We start from the raw sequence: 21,946 nt of genomic DNA, 5'->3' as shown, positions 1-21,946 counted from the left end.
CTATACAGCACCTTGCTTGAGTGAGTAGACAAGCTAGAGGAAAGATTATAAAAAGCTGAGAGTGGGATCCACTGTAAAAACTTCCCATTTTATCAAAAGATTTACTACCTCTGAAGAAAGTCATATTCACTCATGAATGAAAATACAGAAAATAATTCTGAAGGTCATTACAGCTGTTTCAGCCCAAATTGTAGCAAATTTGATCAACATCATGTTTCCCTAAAATAATATCTTGTTTATATGATGCTTCTATGGCACTTTGACATAGCTATATAAAAATACCTTTTATATTAACTTTGATTTTCCAAGAAAAAGATTAAAAAAAGTGTTCTGAATTTTTCTCCTGTACAGTCCATTTTGTTTTTAACTGGAGCTGCTTACTTACTACATAGGACTTATACAAATGTCAAACATGTCAGTTGGAAAACAAGATATAGATGATAACGAGGTATCAAATATAAAGATACTATGGCTAAGACTTGCTGAGTAAATTAGACAAAGAAAGTGTATGTGCACTGCATTGAAGGGACATATATCTGTTTACCAAACATGATTATCCCTGTATCATGTATCTAATGGGTTATTCAATTGCTTTTGTTAGCAAAGTTTAAACTTGGTACCAAATATAAAGAAAACATTATTATAAGTTGATTAGAAGTATGAGTTAATCAATGTTTATTACCTGTTAAGAACATAAGTTACATACATGTATTCATACAAACAGGAAGTAAATGAGAAAAAAACAATTGAAAATATGTCATACTTGACATCTTACTCAGTTGGAGAACATTTGTAACAATATCAATAAATTATAATTAGGTGTTACCAAGATAAAATGATATTACAAGTTTATGTAAGATCATGCAATATAATATTAACAGCAATCCAAAGATATATAAAATTTTCGAAAAACATCTACGTCATCATACAGCATTTGATGACCAACCAGTGCCCACACTGTATGGCATACTCTAAAATGCCAGGAAGTCCCTTTCTAAAAAATTGTATATCCTCTAGATAGGTCTTTAACAATTCTTGGATAAATTGTAAAGGGTTTAAAAGGATCAACTATTTGGAAAACAGAAGGATGTTCATTGTTGAGCAATGCATATGAAAACATGTCAAACATTAACACCATGTCCAAATAAGAACTTTGATATTTGGATCAATTAAATTTTCTTTATTGGTATTACTGTGAATTCACTATTATTCAATGGATACCTATTTTCCTAGATCGTGTGGGTACAGTTTGAACCAAATGTACAAATTTTCTATAAGATTGAATGCAGACTTTGACAAAACCACAAAATCAAATATCAACGAAAATAAAAATTTTCCTCAATCCACAAAAAATGAATCCACAGTACATGTAAACTAAAGTTATAAAGTCAGCAAACAAAATGTTGATAAAATGAGTAACATAATATATCTTTAATGGAATCTTGTTAAAGAAGTATGAAGATTTTATGATAGGCAGTATGCTGAATAAAATGCTAACTAGTTAATGTGTAACAGATACACAGAAACATTTAAATGTTTGTCATAAACTAATTGAAACTTTAAATTAAACTATTAACTTTTCACTTGAATTCAAATTCACCTCACTGATGATCTGATGATATTCAACAGATGACATTTTAAAGCAATTTCATTTACAAGGCAATTAAATTCAAAGTATGTCCTGCGAAACAAGATGTCTCTCTTTAACAAACTCACTTTAAAATGATGGTAAATTTAGTGAAATCATTTGGACTTCTTATTTTCATAGTCTTCGAAGTTAACTATTTGAAACTACACATTCTAACAATTTTCTTTTAATATTTTCATATTTTAATTTAATCCAATTTACATCTACCTCTTTAGAGACGCAGTATGCATGTTATAACTCAATTCAATTTACATGTACTGTGAATTCGTTATTATTCGATGGCCACCAATTTATGTGGATTTCATGGGTGTATGTGAACCACGAATTTGAATGTTCAAAGAATTACAAATTTTCTAAAGACTTGTATGCCAAATTTGACAAAACCACAAAATATAATATCCACGAAATTGTAGGTTTTCTTCAATCCACAAAAATTGGTACCCACAAAAATGAACGAATCCACAGTATTTAGTGTTTCTAACAGACTATGGTTTGGTTGACTTTGTGAACACTCCATTAACTGCTTTAGATAAAACTGACAAAACAGAACAATTCTTAATTGGAGAAAATGACTGCCTAATTTATTTACAACTTTCAAGTCTCTTATACAATTGATCACATCTCTTTGAGACTTGGAGAAGTTTCGAGTCTCCGAAAAATTTTCTACTGTTGAAGGCTGTATACATGGTACATTATGCTCTATAGATGAATTTGGTTATTATTTTCCTTGGGTTGCTGTCTCATTGACTTGTACCCCATATCTCCTTTTATTCATATGCTTAAAAAAGTTTTTTTTAGTGAAAATATAAAATGACTTTTCAATGTTAGGATTTCTCATTAAATTTCATGCATTTTGCTTTGAAAACCTTTTTTCACCATTTTCATTAAACTTCTTATCACGACAAGAACTGAAATGTCTATTAAATCCTATCTATTGAATTTCTCTGTAAACCTACTGGGTATTTACTGTAACTTTCTATTCATAAATTCTCTTTACAATCAAAAGAAAATAGAATTGAGATTGATTATATGGATATTCCATCATTGTGTACACGGTGTGTGGTTGTTACGTAATTGTCCCTGGCACTGACACCACCATTAGCTTATAAGAATAGATGGCTGAAGGAGGAATGCAATAACAGTTTGGAGCAAATATAATGTTTTCATATTTTGTCACAAGAAAACCTTCTCTTTTTTTTTTCTCCAAAGAAATGTGTTAACATCACTCAAACAACATTTCCGCAACTCAGCACAAAATTACTACAATCTGAACTTACAACTTATTATTTGTGGAATTTGGTAATTTCAGTTTATTGTCAAATCATAAAAATATTTAAGCATACAGTAAATAGAAAATTGATAAGCGATGAATGTGAAAATGCATCACAGCAAAAAGCATGCTATAAACTTAAAAGCTTGACATCAAATTTCTGAAAGCTCTGATTTGCAGTTCCTGAGAAAAATGCAACAATATTTTTAATGGGACCGACAGACATATAGAAAGGAAAACCAGTATACCCTCTCCCTTGTAGCATAGGTATCAAATTTCCTATCGGAGGTGATAGAAACCCCACAGATATATTCTATTTTTTTTCACTTTAGAAGTGACTTCATTTAAACTAGACATCATTGAGATGGGAGCCATCTCTGTGGGCCCCGCTGACCCTGAACTTTGACTTAGGAAGTTGTACAAACATCATGACACACCCACTGGTGTTGGTTAATATGTATGTCAAGTATAAAATTATAACGGTTCTCTAGATATAGAGCGGACACAATTTGTTACAGACAGAGGGATTTACAGACTGATCACTATAGGGTGACCTGCCACTAGGCAGGGCCCTAATAAAATATTGTGGATTTATTACATTGTATTTCAAATGAATTAAATAGCACTTTTATTTTGGTTTAAAATTCAAAGTGAATGATATTGAGTAAAATACCTTAGTTTTGAGAGCATTACGTCTGAAGAAAGCCTTGCATGATTCACAAGTTATGGCATCAAAGTTATATCCAAGTGCCTTGTCTCCACAGACACCACACACAAGTAATGATCCATCTTTTGGCTTAGGTCTTCTTTTCTGTTCTCTTGCAGACTGTTTCATAGAACTGTCGGGAGAACCGTAGTACTGAAAAATATAAAAAGATATAAAAATACAACTATTGGGAGCAGGGTAGTACTGAAAAAGATAAAAAAATAAACAAATATAGAACTGTCAGGGGAAGGGTAGTACTGAACAAAAATAAAAAATATAAAAATAAAACTGGGCCAACCAGTTAAGATCTTATGTTCATGATATACAAAAAGACAGATACATTTGACATGGTTCGATCGTCAACCTTATTCAAAGCCAGTCCAAACACTATCTTACAAAGTTACAAAGTCCAAGTCTGTAAAATTTTGTTTTTTATTTTATTTCAATAAAGTGGTCTTAGTTGTACCTTCTTCTCATTAAGTGGTAATGACAAGTGATACTTTTTTCATGTACAGTTGTCCATAAAAGAGAGATATTGTAATTTGTCAGTGAGACACCAACCCAACAAAACAACTAAATTTCAGCTATGGAAGTGCTTGTGAGCAGTGAAGGGTAAAGTTTGCTATCATTTTGCAATGTGAACTTAAAATTTATATTAAGCAAGTAACACATTTAGGCAATATTTTGATTTGGAGTTATCTTCCTTTGTCCATAATTGTAATTGAACCTATTTTTAGAACAGAAAGATTCATACACCAATCAAAACTTAAGGGATTTTCAATAACATGGCTGTCTTGACAAGTCTGGTTATACACATACACATCATTTCGTAGCTTGAATATCTGAGTAAATGTACAAAAATGAAAACCATGACATAAACCCATACCATAGAATGCATCCATGCATACGAAGTTTAATCATCCATGCATATAAAGTTTAATCACTAACATATAATGTTTACACAATTACATTATTCAAATTAACAATAAACTGTTATCACAGAGATATGTCTCGCTTTTTTGTAATTTTGATTATGCAAATGTTGAAATTAAAATGGCAATACTTAACAAGTTAGGCTAATATTCAAAGTCAATGAACCATGACTGAGGTACTTGGCTAAACCATCTCCATGTAAATGAGATGTGTCAATGCTAATACAACTGCATACCAAGTATCATTGACTTATTATAAGTTGTTCCCTTTAAACAAACCTAAACACAAACATTAACTTGTAAACTGTAAAAGTTTAAAAGTCAATGAACCATGAAGAGGGGGTGGAGCTATATAATCTCCATGGAAATGATACTTACAAAATGCCAATAAATTTGCATACCAAATATCATTGACTTAACATTAGAAGTTCATCTTAAACTGATCTTATCACCAACTAATAAATGTAAACTAAGCAAAAGTTTCAAAGTCAATAGGCCATGACTGAGGGGATGGGGCCAAATATTCTCCATTGAAATGAGATGCGCTAATGCTTATACAACTGAATACCAATTAACATTGGCCTACCACTAATGGTTCCCCTTGAACTGACCTAATCACAAACTAATACATGTTAACTAAGCAAAATTTTCAAAGTCAATAGACCATGACTAAGGGGGCTGAGCCAATAACCTCCATGGAAATGAGATGTGCCAATGCTTATACAACTGAATACCAAATATCATTGACCTACCACTAATGGTTCCTCATAAACTGACCTAATCACAAACTAGTACATGTAAAATAAGCAAAAGTTTAAAAGTCAATAGACCATGACTGAGGGGGCAGGGCCAAATAATCTCCATGGAAATGAGATGTGCCAATGCTAATACAACTGTATACCAAATATCATTAACCTACCACTAATGGATCCCCATAAACTGACCTAATCACAAACTAATACATGAAAAATAAGCAAAAGTTTCAAAGTCAATAGACCATGGCTGAGGGGGCAGGGCCAAATAATCTCCATGGAAATGAGATGGGCCAATGCTAATACAACTGTATACCAAATATGATTGACCTAAAACTTGTGGTTCACCACAAACTAGACCTAATCACAAACTAATACATTGTTGACACCGCCGTTGCTGATGCCTGAAACAGCATACCTATGTCTCGCTTTTTGACTCCGTCAAGCAATAAAAATGATTAAATTAAACTTTCAAAAGAGATCGAGAACTTATTCGAGAATGTTTGTCGCTGATTGATTAAATCTACTCAGACATGTTAAAAGTTCACTACATGGCTTTATGCTGCTGTGGGACAACAATCTGCTTTGACATTATTATAGTTGCTCATAAAAATATGTCAAGCAATTGCTTATAATTAAGATTAAGATGCCTATGACTGACTTTACCATCATTCCTCTGAAACATTAAGATTTTCAGCTGCTCTATGACACAATCTACTTTGATGGAAAAGATTTAGCAATGTTACAATCTCAAGGACTGTCTATCTTAATATAATGTATGTCACTAGAATCGGGTATAACAAGACAAGATAATGTCCCATATCTAAGACAAGGTAATTACATTTTCTGTGTCTAGTAATAAATTTGTCTGGACACAGCGTAAAATCTGCATTCTGACCATAAATACACTGGATTACAGTCACTTATTAAAGCGGAAAAAAAATGTGTTCTTAACTTTAAAGTAGGCTTGCTGAGGAGAGCAGTAAAATAAAATTAGAACAAGGAAGGGTTGAAAAGGTTGCAATGATTAAAAAAGGTCAAGCCAAAAGCTCCAAACTTATAGAAGGGGTGAAGCAAAATTAAGAAATTAGGTCTAAAGTAAGATGTGATTGAAATCAAGTTTTTTGGCTTCACATGACAAGTATGAGATGCAGAATAAGGACTTAATTACAGAAAGATGTACATGTTTGTATCCAGATCAAATCTGTCAAGTTGTTGGAAACAAGTAAAAAGCTGTAAAACAACTTTAAAGACACCAAACAGCGACTGGTCTGAATTAAATAAAAACCTGTTGAAAAACACAAAGACACAAAGATACTGTAAGATAAAGCCATCTAAGGATGTTTATAAAATTCAAATTTGAAAAAACCAAACAGAAAATAAATTCTTCCTACGAAATGGAGGATAAATTTTACTTCATGTTAAATCAGACCAGCCGCTGTTTTTTATGTTCAACAAACTCATTTTTAATAAATTTTATTGTTTGCATTCAAATATGAATCAAATGTTGGTGTTGTTTGACCCAACCTCCTGACAACAGTTTGTCTCTTATAAATTTATTTTTTTTCTAAATTGACAGAAATATAAAAGAAAGCATGAGCAGACTAGATTTAGGGAGATTAAGTGAATATATTTATATGGTAAGTGATTTTTCATCACTTTGTGTGTTTATAATCCCCTATCTATCTTTGTCTTGTCACAAAAAAAATATGTGATATATTTATTTACAGCTTAAGAACAACACAGTACCAAGCTGTTCTTCAGTCAACAATGACAATGGTACAGAAATTCAATATTATCAACATATTTTATCCTCTCTTTTTATTTGCATTACATTGCACAAGTCACTTTAGAGCAATTATGTCATAAAATGTTAAATACATCCAAGGTCTTAGTTTAGTATATGTCTAAATCAACTTCAGAACGAGGAGGTCCCCTGAGGGCTCTATTTTGCCTAAAAATAAACTTCTACAAAATCATACCATTTTAGCATAAAATAATTGATAGATCTGTATGAAGTTAAAGTTGAAGGTCTTTAAAAATATAACGAATTTGCTAAGAGACTTGAAAGATATTTATTTCACACTCTTTATTTGTTGGTCCAAAAGTTGAATGAAAATACATACATTCTGAATCTGCTCTTAATATCTTAACTGTTATGTGTAGTTGTCAAAGTGTGGGAGTACTGAAAGAGGGACGAGATACTGAGTGAGTATCAGTTGAAGTATGTATATCCTTGTATGAAAATTGATGAAGTTTTCAGGAAAGATTTCCTCCACTTTTACTCTACCCACATAAAACTGGAAATACTTGATATCACTCAAATGTTTAATTATCCATCAGATTTGAAAATTTATTTAAATTGGTCAAAACCAAATAAAAAAGTTGAGATTGTCTATGTAATGTAACATCATGTTTTATTTGACAAACTCATTTCATATCTGATTCAACACCCCACATGTTATTTTCACAGATTTTATTAACCAATTGTTTTTAACCATGTATATGTTATCCAAAAAAGTGGCAGAATGTACCAAGGGGACAATCAAAACTCACAAGTCAACAAGAACTGATAGCACCATGATGTTGAAAAGACAAACAAGTCAACAAGAAACTGATAGCACCATGATGATGAAAAGACAAACAAGTCAACAAGAACTGATAGCACCATGATGATGAAAAGACAAACAAGTCTACAAGAACTGATAGCACCATGATGATGAAAAGACAAACAAGTCTACAAGAACTGATAGCACCATGATGATGAAAAGACAAACAAGTCTACAAGAACTGATAGCACCATGATGATGATGATGAAATGACAAACAAGTCTACAAGAACTGATAGCACCATGATGATGAAAAGACAAACAAGTCTACAAGAACTGATAGCACCATGATGATGAAAAGACAAATAAGTCTACAAGAACTGATAGCACCATGATGATGAAAAGACAAACAAGTCTACAAGAACTGATAGCACCATGATGATGAAAAGACAAACAAGTCTACAAGAACTGATAGCACCATGATGATGATGATGAAATGACAAACAAGTCTACAAGAACTGATAGCACCATGATGATGAAAAGACAAACAAGTCTACAAGAACTGATAGCACCATGATGATGATGAAATGACAAACAAGTCTACAAGAACTGATAGCACCATGATGATGATGAAATGACAAACAAGTCTACAAGAACTGATAGCACCATGATGATGATGAAATGACAAACAAGTCTACAAGAACTGATAGCACCATGATGATGAAAAGACAAACAAGTCTACAACAACTGATAGCACCATGCTGATGAAAAGACAAACAAGTCTACAAGAACTGATAGCACCATGATGATGATGAAATGACAAACAAGTCTACAAGAACTGATAGCACCATGATGATGAAAAGACAAACAAGTCAATAAGAAACTGATAGCAACATGATGATGAAAAGACAAACAAGTCTACAAGAACTGATAGCACCATGATGATGATGAAATGACAAACAAGTCTACAAGAACTGATAGCACCATGATGATGATGAAATGACAAACAAGTCTACAAGAACTGATAGCACCATGATGATGATGAAAAGACACACAAGTCAACAAGAAACTGATAGCACCATGATGATGAAAAGATAAACAAGTCTACAAGAACTGATAGCACCATGATGATGATGAAATGACAAACAAGTCTACAAGAACTGATAGCACCATGATGATGATGAAATGACAAACAAGTCTACAAGAACTGATAGCACCATGATGATGATGAAAAGACACACAAGTCAACAAGAAACTGATAGCACCATGATGATGATGAAATGACAAACAAGTCAACAAGAACTGATAGCACCATGATGATGATGAAATGACAAACAAGTCAACAAGAACTGATAGCACCATGATGATGATGAAATGACAAACAAGTCAACAAGAACTGATAGCACCATGATGATGACGAAATGACAAACAAGTCTACAAGAACTGATAGCACCATGATGATGATGAAATGACAAACAAGTCAACAAGAACTGATAGCACCATGATGATGAAAAGACAAACAGGTAAACAAAACAGTCAATAGAAAACTAAAGACTAAACAATATTATATCTTCTTTGAGGATCTTTTCTTTTTCTCAAAAGTAAAACATTGTGTTATCAACACACCTAGAAATATTACATTAAAGTTACCCAAATAAAAAAACACACACAATACATTCTACAATAGACATTAGGCTATGTCAAATGTCATTTAAGCTCTAATCTTTGAATGTTTGCCCATGATAGACTCCCAAGACACAAACCAGGTGAGATCATGAGTTATACTTCTATCAACAACAGTACCAATTACATGCATAGTACTTCCTTTTCCCATTTTAGACGACCACTCAGTACATTGTTTCGGTTATACACAAATGCGTTCTACCGGTATATAACTTGAAAATATAAATAAAATCAAATATCAAAAGGAAATAACTTTCACTGTTAAATTCTTATAAAGTTATATACGATGGAGAGAAAAAAAGGAAGGTACCAAGAAGACGTTCACAACTCATTATTATAAAGTTGAATAGAAATTGACAACGTCATGGCAAAAAACAAAAGACGAGATAAGATGAACAAGTTTACAAAACACTACATAGAAAACTATAGAATCATTTACTGAGCAACATGATCTGAAAAAATCGTTAAAATCTTAAAGACATAAAGTCTTCATAGAACAATCATTGGGTACAAAATGTGATAAATTTATTCAAGTAATCTTAAGTTATGCTTGATGAGACAAGATTGGATGGGAAAATGGATAGATTGAATATGATATAATATAATATGTCTGTCATTGACAAGCACATACATTTTTTTCTTCAAACGTGCTCCAAGCTAATTTCTGATACTTAATTTTTTTTAATCAAAGGCAAAACAAATAATGTACGTCCTATTAAAAATTTATTTATATCATATGTAAGAAAATTAAGGTTCTTGGTTGGATCATAGTATTTGTTTGGTACTTAGATGAATCTTCCTTACATAAACTACTGGTACTTATTTATAATCCCCAAAGGAAGACATTGTAAGAATATTCTCATTATAACTAGAAACATGTTGTTACACAGAAACAAATAAAGTTCACATTTAGATATAATCATGATGACACTAACTGTAACTGAGGAAGATAGGTAATACACAGAAGTGTGATTATAAAAACTATCCTTAACACAACCCATGATCATATATATATGATGAAGCCTAGGTGGTCGTGTGGTCTAGCGCGTCGGATACAGTGCAGGCGATTTGGTGTCACGATATCTCAGTAGCATGAGTTTGAATCTCGGCGAGGGAAGAACAAACAATTTGCGAAAGCAAATTTACAGATCTAACATTGTTGGGCTGATGTTTAGACGAGTTATATATATATATAAAATTCAAGAGTCTATCCTAAATTAAGGTAAATTTTATGGCCTTCCAAATACTGTTTCGATCCCTAACATCACTGAAGAGACATTAATTGTCGAAATCCGGATATGGTGTACTAATTTTTGCACCTTTTGTTTGCGGTATACCATCTTTTCCGCAAGTTTATTGCTTTCTGTTTGGTATTAGATTATTAATTTTTAAAGATCCATTTTGTTACATCTTGTGATCCGTTTATTTGGCAATCGCCAATGGCAGTCAGCAGAGTTTAAGAACATCAGTTGTTCGACCTGTTAGTCAAATGCGTTTTGTTAAAATATACTTTTTCACTTTTTTGGTCTTTTGGAAAAAGTTGTTTGTGCTGTATTTAGACCCCTCTACCAAGAAATTTGTTTTGCATGCACATGTATAAAAATTGCGGTTTTTATCCAACGCAATCATAGGTTTGAACGTCGTTTTCAATTTAGACTTGTTTATATTTTTTCGTTTGGGCTTGTATTATATTTTCCTTCGGGTTTATATGATCCGTTCATCCTATTTCGACTCTTTAAAATTCAAGAGTCTATCCTAAATTGAGGTAAATTTTATGGCCTTCCAAATACTGTTTCGATCCCTAACATCACTGAAGAGACATTAATTGTCGAAATCCGGATATGGTGTACTAATTTTTGCACCTTTTGTTTGCGGTATACCATCTTTTCCGCAAGTTTATTGTTTTCTGTTTGGTATTAGATTATTAATTTTTAAAGATCCATTTTGTTACATCTTGTGATCCGTTTATTTGGCAATCGCCAATGGCAGTCAGCAGAGTTTAAGAACATCAGTTGTTCGACCTGTTAGTCAAATGCGTTTTGTTAAAATATACTTTTTCACTTTTTTGGTCTTTTGGAAAAAGTTGTTTGTGCTGTATTTAGACCCCTCTACCAAGAAATTTGTTTTGCATGCACACATATATAAAAATTGCGGTTTTTATCCAACGCAATCATAGGTTTGAACGTCGTTTTCAATTTAGACTTGTTTATATATATATATATATATATTATATAAGCTATGGATAAGTTGTGGCAAATAAATTATTATTCTGTGTGAACTTAGTACTATTATAACAAGACTACTCACTTGTCAAAAAAGTAAAACACGAGGCAAAAACCTAAAAAGTTAGTAAAACATTGTCTTTTATAAGGGGTCAGCCAATCAATGGTTTCTGTTATCTTTCCATTCTTATAGATCTGTACACCGATCATTTTTGCTGCCAATGGTTAACATTGTCAACTAGATGCCCATAGTTAACACTGTTAAACCCTTGCCAATGGTATACACTGTCAAATGCTTGCCAATGGTAAACACTGTCAAAAATTTGCCCATAGCAAACACTGTCAAATGCTTGCCAATGATACACACCGTAGGTGTGTCACTTTCCCATTCTTAATACACTATAAAATAATTTACCATAGTGCTTAAACCATGTCACAAATTTTCCATAATACACACACAATCAAACTTTTCCAAAGATCTGCATGGCACATTTAACCGTTAAGCCACAGTCAATTGCTTAAGCACTGTAATACTTAATAGAACTCTAGAAATAAAGTTTTTTAAAAACCTTTTGGCCTAACTAAAAGAGTCTTGACAACAGTGCACTGGCAATTTGAATTATCTGTTTACCAAACAGTTAAGTCTCATGGGAGTTTTTCCTTGTAATGATGTGTGATTGATCTACCATTCAAATAAGAAGTACAGATCAATACAATATACAATACACACAATAATGTGTCAAACTGTCTCTGGCACTGTACAAGTATAAATTGCTTTCAAGACCGTCTCTGGCACTGTACCAGTACAAAATACAACACAAACAATAATGAAACAAACTGTCTCTTGCAGAGTACAAGAAGAAAATACAACACACACAATAATGTGTCACTTAACTGTCTCTGGCACTGTACCAGTACAAAATACAACACACACAAAAAATGTGTCATTTAACTGTCTCTGGTAGTGTACTAGTATAAAATACAACACACACAATAATGTGTCATTTAACTGTCATATACTGTCTGTGGCACTGTACAAGTATAAAATACAACACACACAATAACGTGTCATTTAACTGTCTCTGGCACTGTACAAGTATCAAATACAACACACACAATAATGTATCCAACTGTCTCTGGCACTGTACAAGTATAAAATACAACACACACAATAATGTGTACAACTGTCTCTGGCACTGTACAAGTATAAAATACAATGCACACAATAATCAATGTGCATTTAACTGTCTCTAGCAGTGTACTAGTATAAAATACAACACACACAATAATGTGCATTTAACTGTCTCTAGCAGTGTATTAGTATAAAATACAACACACACAACTAGATATCATTGAGATTGGAGCCATCTCTGTGGGCCCCGCTGTGAATAATGTGTGGTAAAAAATTTGTATCTTTATAATTGGACATGGGGTTGTCAACTGAAACCGAAGTTTATGACCTTGACCTTTGACCTAGGAAGTTGTACATAAATTATGACACACCCTCTGGTATTGGTTTATATACATGTCAAGTATAAACTTTGAAATCATAACAGTTCTCAAGATATAGAGCGGACAAGATCTTCACCATAGGACATGGGTTTGTCAACTAAAACCAAATCATAACAGTTCTCAAGATATAGAGCGGACAAGATCTTCACCATAGGACATGGGTTTGTCAACTAAAACCAGTTTTTGACCTTGAACTTTGACCTAGGAAGTTGTACATACATTATGACACAGCCTCTGGTGTTGGTTAATATACATTTCAAGTATAAACTTTGACATCATAACGGTTCTAAAGATATAGAGCGGACATGATCTTCACCATAGGACATGGGGTTGTTAACTAAAACCAAAGTTTTTGACCTTGACCTTTGACCTAGGAAGTTGTACATACATTATGACACACCCTCTGATGTTGGTTAATATATATGTCAAGTATAAACTTTGAAATCATAACGGTTCTCTAGATATAGAGCGGACGCAATTTGTTAAGGACGGACGGACGGACGGACTGATCACTATAGGGCGTCCGCCATTCGGCGGGGCCCTAATAATGTGTCATTTAACTGTCTTAGACTAGCACTGTACAAGTATCAAATACAATAAACACAATTATATGTCAAATGTCTTTTGCTTTTGTCTTGTAACTAATCTATGATTCCTGGGTACAAAGCATTCAATGATTCATGTATATACCAAGTTTGACTTAGATGCAACTGAAGTACACAGGATTCAAACACTGCCCCCATACAAATAAACCAAAATGTATGCAAATCCTTATTAAAAAACTTTCTAGTATTTAAATAATTTGACCTATTGTGTAAAATAATTATTCACATATATGCTATGGAACAAAAAGCTCAATTATTTTGAAAAAGAAGGCCAATTAATTCTAACTAAAAAATTGACTTATCTCATTGACAAGAAACACTAAAAAAAACAAAATAAAGATATAAAACTGTATGTATTATAATAATGCAAATATTATTCTGACAGTCCTCAGTCCAAGTATAAATGTGTTTGGTCCAAATGAATATGACATTCAGACAGGATATACAATCAAATGACACATTTATATATACAATGCCAATACAACTTAACTTCCAACACAATAAGGGCACATTTTACAACAGAGACAATAAATTTATGCCTTGAATAAATAAATATTAATTTAAGGCTCCTTTGATCATGGATATATATACATATTATATTGTTTAACCCTTAACAAAGTCAAAGGACATCATAACCCAACAAGAAACATCTGATAGCTATCTTCCCTTAACAGTAATCTATGGACAGATTAAGGACTTTAAACACAACGAGAATCATCGGACATTTATTTATCCTTAACAAAAATCTATGGAGTGCCATAAGGATCTAAAAAAAAAAGTTAAAAAAAGACCCATTGGTAATATTTATAACTGAGAAGGAACATTAGTCAATTACAGAAACTAATAAAAAATTTATGGAGAGCCATTAGAACCAAATAAAATGAGAAACACGTATATATGCAATACTCTTCAAGTATCTATGAAGGGCAAACAAAATATTTAATGGGAAAATTTTCATTTGATTCGTTTGGGAACTGAATAGTACGAGGGGAGATAATTTATTAAATCTCTTTGAATTAATGGAGAGATATTGCTTACCACCTCGTTTAAATTTTATATTTCTAAGTTTCTGCCTTTCTGGAGACCATGCTAGCAATGATGAATAAAATAATGCGATAATAAAAAAATCCCTAAAATCTTCATTATCTACAAATGTATGAATTAAAGCAATTGTTTCATTGTTGTATAATTGACACATTTTCTGTGATACGATCAAGACTTATTAAGTTTATGTCCCACAACAATGTTTAATATTGATAGAACGAATGAAGAATTATCACCTCCAGGATTCAGGCTTCACCAGTTCTCATAATGGATATTAAACATTGATGAAGACCTCCAGCATGTGTTGGATATACATGTATAAAAAGGTAGCATTTGAAGACAGAACTATATAGATATATGATTTATAATGAAATTGGAAAAATACATAGGAAATTAAGAATTTTGGCATCATCTTGGAAATTTGTAATAATTTCCTATTGAGTAAAACACTTTGATTGAAACCTCTTTTGTAAGTAAATATATTAGGAAATTTTCAATTATATAATTTTCGCTAACATAATTTATAATTTTACTGCAAACTGTTGCCGTATGCAAAAATAATTCAGTGTCAATCTAAATGTATTGAACAGGGCTGACTATAAATATGAAAAATGAACACAACTTTCTAAGGCCCAAAACCATCAACAAAACTCAATGTGAAAATATCAATATGAATGGTACTTCATATTATCGACCTGCATTTTTTCTCCAGCATATTAGGATCGACATTGTGTCCATGCAAAGAGGTATACAGAACAGATAAATGGGTTATACAAAAAGTATTAAATGTATTAAGAAGAATTATTAAACACAGATTCCAGTAAACTCAGTCAGAATAATATATGAAGGTAGTTTGACATGTCTTACTGTCCAATTTACCTAGTTGGCTAGCATATTAAAAATGTGGCTCAATTGTGGTGCTTTCAGTGCTTTAATGCCAAATTAACCGGTGCATTATGTTTGCTGTTTGCGAGCATAATACCATAACATTTGCGTGCATTTATTTGACAGGTAAACTCAGGTAAATAAGGTAATAATACTTATTTACTTATTAATTTATTCAATTAATTACAAGTACAAGTACTCTGTCCATTAGTCTAAAGTGTCCTTGCTCACCAACAAGCAGGTGGAAGTGGGATTTCGAGCAGGATAAGTTCCTTTTATTATGCACAAGTTCTAAATCCTAGAAATATATACAGATTATATAAAACATAACTAATCTTAAAAGTAAAAGTACAGATATTACATGACTTTACATGTCGGTACATGCTGAAAATTTGAAGCCAATTGCTTTGAGAAATGAAAATCTGTTTACTTCTCCATCCTGGTATTTTCAGAGTTGCTCCATCAAATAATCTGTTATTTACTAATTTAAAAGCGATCACTATTCGTTGAAACACTGTTCACTCTGAAATATTCGCAATGAAGTTACATGTATGCTTTAAGCTGTAACGGGATTTATCATGATCACTTTATACTTTGTTTTAGAATTCAATATGAACAATATATAATTAAGAAATAATTCATGGGGCTTGAATATATCATGATTTTACCACGGGTTGGCCCTTTATGACAAATATTTTACATTGAGCGATAGCGAGGGGGTAAAATATCGGCATAAAGGGACAACCCGTGGTAAAATCACGATATATTCAAGCCCCCATGAATTATTTCGATTCTAATAGGACAATTACGGCAATTCATTTGGATCGAAGCGCTCTAGGTGAAGGCATTATTTGTCGTTCCCATAAATAAACGCACTATTAAATTGACGTAAAAGAACAGAGCAAACTGAATAAATGGCATGCTTAAACTATTTACAATGACATATTTAGATAGGTTTGGATGAATCTAAATGATAATTGTATTCATATGTCTTATATGTAAACAAAAAATGGCTTATATAACACATTTTAGCATCGTTTGTTTACATTTCCTTGTTGTGATGATTTTTGGTTTCATAAGCGTGTATTTTCCCGTAAAATGTTTATATTCTTACGTCATTGTTCTATGATGTCGGGTAGTTCATTCATTAAAAAGCATATGACGCGGGAGTACGATCGGAACAGCCCAAACAATATATTCATATTTTACCACGGGTGTGTACTCGAAGCGTTTGAAGAACGTCATGTTAGAACTTGAGTTAACAAATATTTTCAAATTAATAATTCATAGTCATATTTATTATGAAAATTAACAAATTATAGTCATTTATATTTTTATATTATTTTTATTTATATCACCTTTATTTTTACCTGAGTTTACCTGTAAAATAAATGCACGCTAATGTAATCAAAAGCTGTGCCTAAACGTAAAAAAAAAAAAATCCACAAATGCACGCAAATGTAACGCGCCCAAATTAACAGGTATTTTTTGGGAGTTCCAGGTTTACCAATAATGAAAATAAAAACCTGTCTGCATGCTAAGGTCACAGATAAATCAATATTTTCTTTATTTATTGATCATGTTGATGATGCTAACACAATTAAGTCTCTGAAGATTATACAGAAAGCCAAAAGCCAAATACAGAATTCAAGTTCCAATAAATCTGCCACATTTCGTTTTTACAGATTGGGTAAGACTGTCTGTGTAATGTTTTGTGGACTATTATTATTTATCTTTCAGGTAATGGTGTTATCTGTGTTTCTAAGACATAATATGTTTTAATGATCCTTTTCACCTTCTAACCTTTTTTTCTTTTAGATTGAATCAAATGAATATTAATATTAATATTGTTATATATTAGCTTGTAAATAATTCCATATTATTTTAGTTTTTAATACTTTCTGTGTTCTAGAAATAGCATTATAAAGACACATAATGCTTAGCTATTATGTCAGAAAACATAATATTACAAAAACAGTAGACTATATGAATAATGAGCTCTTAATGTGAATATTGTGAACTTCAGAGGTTTTACCTTGATTCTCTTCAGCATTAAGTTTCTTTACTAACTCAGGGACTAATTTGTCCTAATTTTATAAGATTTTAGACCATTTTTTTTCACTACATATTTACTGTATTAAAACAATAGTTTAACAGTTATAGAAATTGAGAGAAAGGTCAGTCACTTGTTTTACATTCCATTTTATGGTTAGAAGGTTTGCTTTTATATAATAAAATGCTTCGCTGAGCACAGCCTGATACGACCGCAGAGTTCGAACCTGAACAGTTGGGGCAAATTTGGATATAATATTCAAGCTTGATACTTGTCGGAATTTTGATTGTGATCAAACTTTTGACATAATATAGGTTTCTGACACAAAATAAATGTGGTATAAGATCTTACAAATCTATTGCGCAATACTGTGCAATTGAAGATTATTTCTTGAAATTTGAAAATTTTTGAAAAAAATATGAATTCCTTAAAAAAATTGGAACCCCCCCCCGACTTTTGGAATCCCCCCTTGGAGCAGTTACCCCAAAACTCGATCCAATTCTTTCCTTTGTAGTATGGAACCTTGTAGTACAATTTCAGAGAGATCCATACACATCTAACACAAGTTATTGTTTGGAAACTAGAATAATACATGTTTTTGGCCCTTTTTTGGCCCCTAATTCCTACATGTTTAAGGCAATTACCACCAAACTCAATCCCAGCCTTTCCTTTGTGATATGGAACCTTATGGTACAATATCAGAGAGATCCATACACTTACACACAAGTTATTGTCCGGAAACTACAAAAATTGTTGTTTTTGGCCCCTTTTAGGCCCTTAATTCCTAAACTGTTTGCCCCATAACCCCTAATATGAATCCCAACCTTCTACTTGTGGTATTAAACATTGTTGTACAATTTCAGAGCAATTGAAATACTTACACAAGTTATTATCCTGAAACTAGAAAAATGTTTGTTTTGGGGCCCTTAATTCCTAAACGGTTGGGACCATCATCCCCAAAATCAATCCCAAATTTCCTTTTGTGGTATTGAACCTTCTTACAAAATTTCATAGAGATCCATTAACTTAAACTAAAGTTATTGTCCGGAAACCAATGTGTCTTCGGACGATGTCACAGACGACGACGACATCATACCATTATATGATCCCAAAAATTTTTTTGCGGTCGTATAAAAAAATGATGAATGATATTAACACCAGATTCCATTCAAACATCATATATATTTTATGATGAGTTTGTTATTTTTCAAATTTCAACAATGGTCAACACTGTTATTAGGAGCTCAGCCATTGGTAAATGTAGGTGGTCAACCTTGCCACATTTCACAGGGGAAGAAATTATATTACACATTGCTGATAAAAATGTCTTCCCATAAATTATTCCAGGGGGATTCTTGTCTTGCTGATCATTTGTGCTATTTAAAACTTCTATCTATCTATTGCAGTTTTCAAAATAGAGAAAAATGGGGGGGAAATGTGAAAAATCATCATTAACAGGGCAATAACTTCAAACAGGAGTCAAAACTAATGATTTCAGTCATGTTGACTTATTTGTAAATCTTGTCTTGCTGATCTTTTTTGATATTAAAGTTTCTATCTATCTCTTATACTTTTTAAGATATTAGCCAAAACACAAAAAATTGGTAAAAATCATCATTAAAGGGCAATAACTCTAATCAGGAGTCGACTGAAGATTTCAGCTATGTTGATTTATTTGAAGATCTTGTCTTGCTGATTATATTTGCTTTTAAATGTTTCTGTCTATTATAATTTTCGAGATAATAGGCAAACATTTTTTTAAATGATAAAATTTGTCATTTAAGGGCAATAACTCCTATAAGAAGTTGTCTGACAGTTTTGATGTTTATGGACAATAGGTAGAGCTCAAAATTACGAACATTTTTGTCCATGTCAGATTTTTCTCTTTTTATAGCGATTTTCATTTTCTATTTTTAGCCATGTCAGCCATCTTGGTTGAGAAGCATGGTCATCAGACACATCTTTCAAACTAGATACCCCAATGATGATTGTGGTTAAATTTAGCCTAGTAGTTTCAGAGATGAAGATCTTTGTAAAAGTTAACAGACATTGATGGACGATGGATGCCAAGTGATGGGAAAAGCTCACTTGGCCCCTGGGCCAGCTGAGCTAAAAAATGACATCATGTGCATGCAGCAAAAATTTTTCTCTACATGCCCAATTATATATATTCCACACAAACCATTACCATAATGTTATAAAACGTCATCTAACTCAATGTTTTATTACAAAGAATATAATGATACACTAAGATCTATCCCCCCTGAGCCCTTTCATTAGCTTTCTAATTTCTTCAGAACATAAAAGAAAATTGTCAATTGACATCATAAGTCATTTGAAAACATAGCTAATTTTTCATATCATTGCATCTGTTCAATTGATATATTATTTGTTCCAAGTTCATGGTAAACTTGAGATGGTCTTAAGTTAATGCTTTCACGGAGCTATACTTGTGATGGTTCAAATATGATGATTGAAAGAAAAGTTTTCCAGTGAGCAGAAAAACATTAAAAAGTAAAAGTATGAATCAAAACTGTATTTTTCAAATAATAAAATGCAGGCATGCATTTACTGCTAATCTTCCCTTTTATACTTTGTATAGAACTTAAGTTATATTAGGAAATGGTTAAAATTGACAAATCAATGAGTTTTTGTGAAAGACTAGGCAGCGAGTGGTATACCACACCTACACATTACTCTGAAATATTTCAAGTCAACAGAACAGGATTGAGTGATTACCATTAACTTAAACTCTATCATAATTAATGTGTTTTTAATTTCTCTTTATGCTAAACTGTTTGTTCAATCAGTTACTGTCGTAATTCAATTTTCTTACATAATTAAAGCTGCTTGAAATTTTCTGAAAAATACCAAACATCATCCTGTCTTAAACTGTATCTTACTAACAGCCTGTAAGATTACAGAAACACAGATGTAAAAAAAAATGTCCGAGCTTTTAGTACAACAAATCAAAGCCATTATAACCTTAAATACATGTACTGTCACATCTTCTAACATATGTATTATAACTGTCAATTTGTACTTCAACCATGGAATAAAAGATTTATCCAATACTCAACTATAAAATAATATTACTCTATACCGTGGGTCTTCAAGTTGGTTTTGTTTGGCACAGGTTATAATCAAACTAAGACTTGAACATTGAGTCATTCTATCAAATATCTGAAAAAGGAGTGGATGGTTGTAACCTTGTTAAAGACCCCTAAGAAAATTGTCAGGCAAAGTTCAATCTATCAGATGCTTGGTTTTAATCCCCTCATATGCCAATCATGCCATCAACCCCTCATTTTTACATATACATGTATAGTAAAGAAAAGACCCCTAAGAAACAAAATAAAGGTAACCCTTCAGATATATTATGAGCAAATCAGTACCACTAAGAAATGACTTTTGATACCCTTAGAAAAATAAATTGCCTCACCGAGCGCAGCTGGATACGACCGCAGAGGTCTAACCCTGAACTGTTGGGGCAAAAATGGACACAATATTCGCGCTTGATACAGGTCTGAATTTGGATTGTAATTAAATATTTGACACATAATAGGTTTCTGACACAGAATAACTTATTAGTCAAAGACCTTAGAATTGGTTATATGATTTGAATTTACATTTAATTTTTTGCTTTAGTGCAATACACTATGCTGTTGCGAATTGACACCCCACCAAAAAAAAACAAAAAATTAAAAAAAACAAAAATTTGCAAAAAAATAATATTTGAAGAAATTTTCTTTTTAATTTCTGAAATCTGAAATGAGAAAAAATTGTTCCACCTCACAATTTCTTTTTAACCCCATCCCTTCCAAATTTTTTTCACCTCCCCCCCCAACCTTTTCCCCCAAAAAAAATTCTTTCCCTCAAGATATAGTCATAATCTCAATTCAAATTTCCAATGGAGTTTGCAACCATAACTACCCATTTAAATACATCATAAAGTCTTAAAATAGAAAATGACATACATAATCATGGCTAAAATTAATATTCCTTAATCAGCATTTTAAAATAGTAACTTCTAAAAATAAATTGACAGCTAATCACCTCAAGACAATACACATTTCTTTATACATA

At 32.1% G+C, this 21,946-nt stretch overlaps 1 protein-coding gene across 10 annotated transcripts in view; it reads right to left on the bottom strand.

The window, feature by feature from the left end:
• The window catches only part of LOC127735532 (nuclear hormone receptor HR96-like), a 201,069-nt gene that overhangs the window by 17,497 nt on the left and 161,626 nt on the right, over positions 1–21,946 (bottom strand). For all 10 annotated transcript variants that reach the window (XM_052245735.1, XM_052245739.1, XM_052245742.1 and 7 more), the window contains one exon: positions 3,592–3,777. In XM_052245735.1, the coding sequence (XP_052101695.1) occupies positions 3,592–3,777 (186 nt within the window). The remainder of the gene's footprint in view (positions 1–3,591; positions 3,778–21,946) is intronic.

The sequence above is a fragment of the Mytilus californianus genome, unplaced genomic scaffold (genome assembly GCF_021869535.1).
Source record: "Mytilus californianus isolate M0D057914Y unplaced genomic scaffold, xbMytCali1.0.p SCAF_3, whole genome shotgun sequence".
NCBI lineage: Eukaryota > Metazoa > Mollusca > Bivalvia > Mytilida > Mytilidae > Mytilus > Mytilus californianus.
Note: the sequence above shows the minus strand (reverse complement) of the source record. Positions and strands in the feature narration are given on the sequence as shown.